Source organism: Antrostomus carolinensis, unplaced genomic scaffold (genome assembly GCF_000700745.2).
Source record: "Antrostomus carolinensis isolate BGI_N321 unplaced genomic scaffold, ASM70074v2 scaffold29574, whole genome shotgun sequence".
Classification (NCBI taxonomy): Eukaryota; Metazoa; Chordata; class Aves; order Caprimulgiformes; family Caprimulgidae; genus Antrostomus; species Antrostomus carolinensis.
The window spans coordinates 1-1,561 of NW_010310566.1; the positions used below are offsets into that span (position 1 = coordinate 1).

Below are 1,561 nucleotides of genomic sequence, written 5' to 3' on the forward strand. Positions count from 1 at the left end.
CTCGAGTGGGCCGAGGCCGAGGCGGCCTGTAGCAGCGCCGAGGAGCTGGAGCGGGAGCGGAGCAAGGCAGGAGCCGCGTCCCGGGCCGGGTGGGCGCGGGGAAAGCCCAGCCTCTCCTAACGCCTCTCTTTCTCCCCTCTCGGCCAGCTGTCGGTAGACACTCTGCAGTTCCTGTTGTTCCTGTACGTCCAGCAGCTGAACAAGGTCTCTCTGCGAAGGTCTCTGATCGGGGAGGAGTGGCCCAGCCCCAGGACCAAGTCTCCCAGCCTGGCTGGAAAATCCGCTAGCGAGAATAAGGTATTTGTGGCTGTAGGATCCTCTTTCCTCAGGGAAACGGCGAAGTCCTGCATTCAGATGGGTTCAAAAGTGGCTGGTTTGTTCTTGGGAGGGTGTAGCCCTGCCTGCGGTAATGCCTAAGCTAGAGTCAAATTGGAGGTCCTTTGCTAAACGGAAAATTAAGCTGCTGTGTTCTTTGCACCTTGAACAACAAAAGTTGTCCACAGGAATTTCCTAGAGGCTGAGACCAACTGTGAAAGTTCTCTCAGAGTGGTGGTAATTCTCCTTTTAAGAACCAACTAACTATCTCTTTGCTGCTTCTGTTGGCCAACAGACAGCTCTTCTCACCTTGTCACCTGCTTTCCCGCCATCCACTGTAAAATATTAGGATGCCAGGGTGGTCCCTAGCATTAAGTTGTATTTCAGAGAAGGGAATTGTTTGGTCAGCAGTAGATCCACCGTGTGGAAATGCTAATGTTTCCTTTTAAAATACTATCAAGTATTTTGAAAGAGGTGAAGTGAGTTCGATGTATTGAGTGCAGCTGGTGGGCACCTCTGTATTTGAGAGTGAATTACAGATTGGCAACGTTAGAAAGGCCAGCTGGAAACCTCAGTGGATTTCTGTCATGACTGTGGTGATGTGAGCTGTAGGAGCCAGTAGCTTGGGATGGGCTGAAATCATTAAAAACAGGGACTGGGTAATTTTATACTGAAAGATTGTACAAGTGAAAAAAGAAAGGAGAGGAACTGGTACAGGGCTGTGGGTCGGGTGACCGTGAAGCATTCAGCATTATTTAAAAGCTGATGTTTGCTCTTAATTGTAGCCACTACAATAGATTCTGTGATCAGGCTGAGCTGCTAATGAGACAGCAGTTTGGAGGTTTGGGAAGTACTGGCTACACTTCATGCCTGCAAGAATCAGTGAAAACTGAGGAGTGAAGCTTTACAGAATTTCGGTGTGAGAAGTACAGGAACGATGAAGGGTGCCAGGTGGAAGGGTCGGGTCTGGCAGCAGGGGCTGCATTTCTCACGTAGCTCATCGCGGCGACACGCACCTACCGTGTCTGCACAACACGGAGAAATTAGTGACTTACCCAGCTGTTTGGGGCAGCCTGTGCGTTTTATGTCCTTGACTTGATGTGTGCAGTACTAAGAAAGAGTGACAAATTATGATTGATGGGAAAAAGATAGAAACAGAAAATTATGGAAGAATAGAAGCAGAAAATATTGTGAGGATAGAAGCAGAAAATATTGTACGCAATCCTTGTGTAACTTCCCCATGGAA

At 48.6% G+C, this 1,561-nt stretch overlaps 1 protein-coding gene across 1 annotated transcript in view; it reads left to right on the forward strand.

Annotated features, from left to right (window-relative positions):
• Positions 1–6: 6 nt before the first annotated feature.
• Positions 7–1,561, forward strand: part of TBCCD1 (TBCC domain containing 1) — a gene marked incomplete at its 5' end in the record, with an annotated part of 9,004 nt that continues 7,449 nt past the window's right edge. The window contains 2 exons of the mRNA XM_010166468.1: positions 7–66; positions 148–297. Coding sequence (XP_010164770.1) covers positions 7–66; positions 148–297 — 210 coding nt within the window. The remainder of the gene's footprint in view (positions 67–147; positions 298–1,561) is intronic.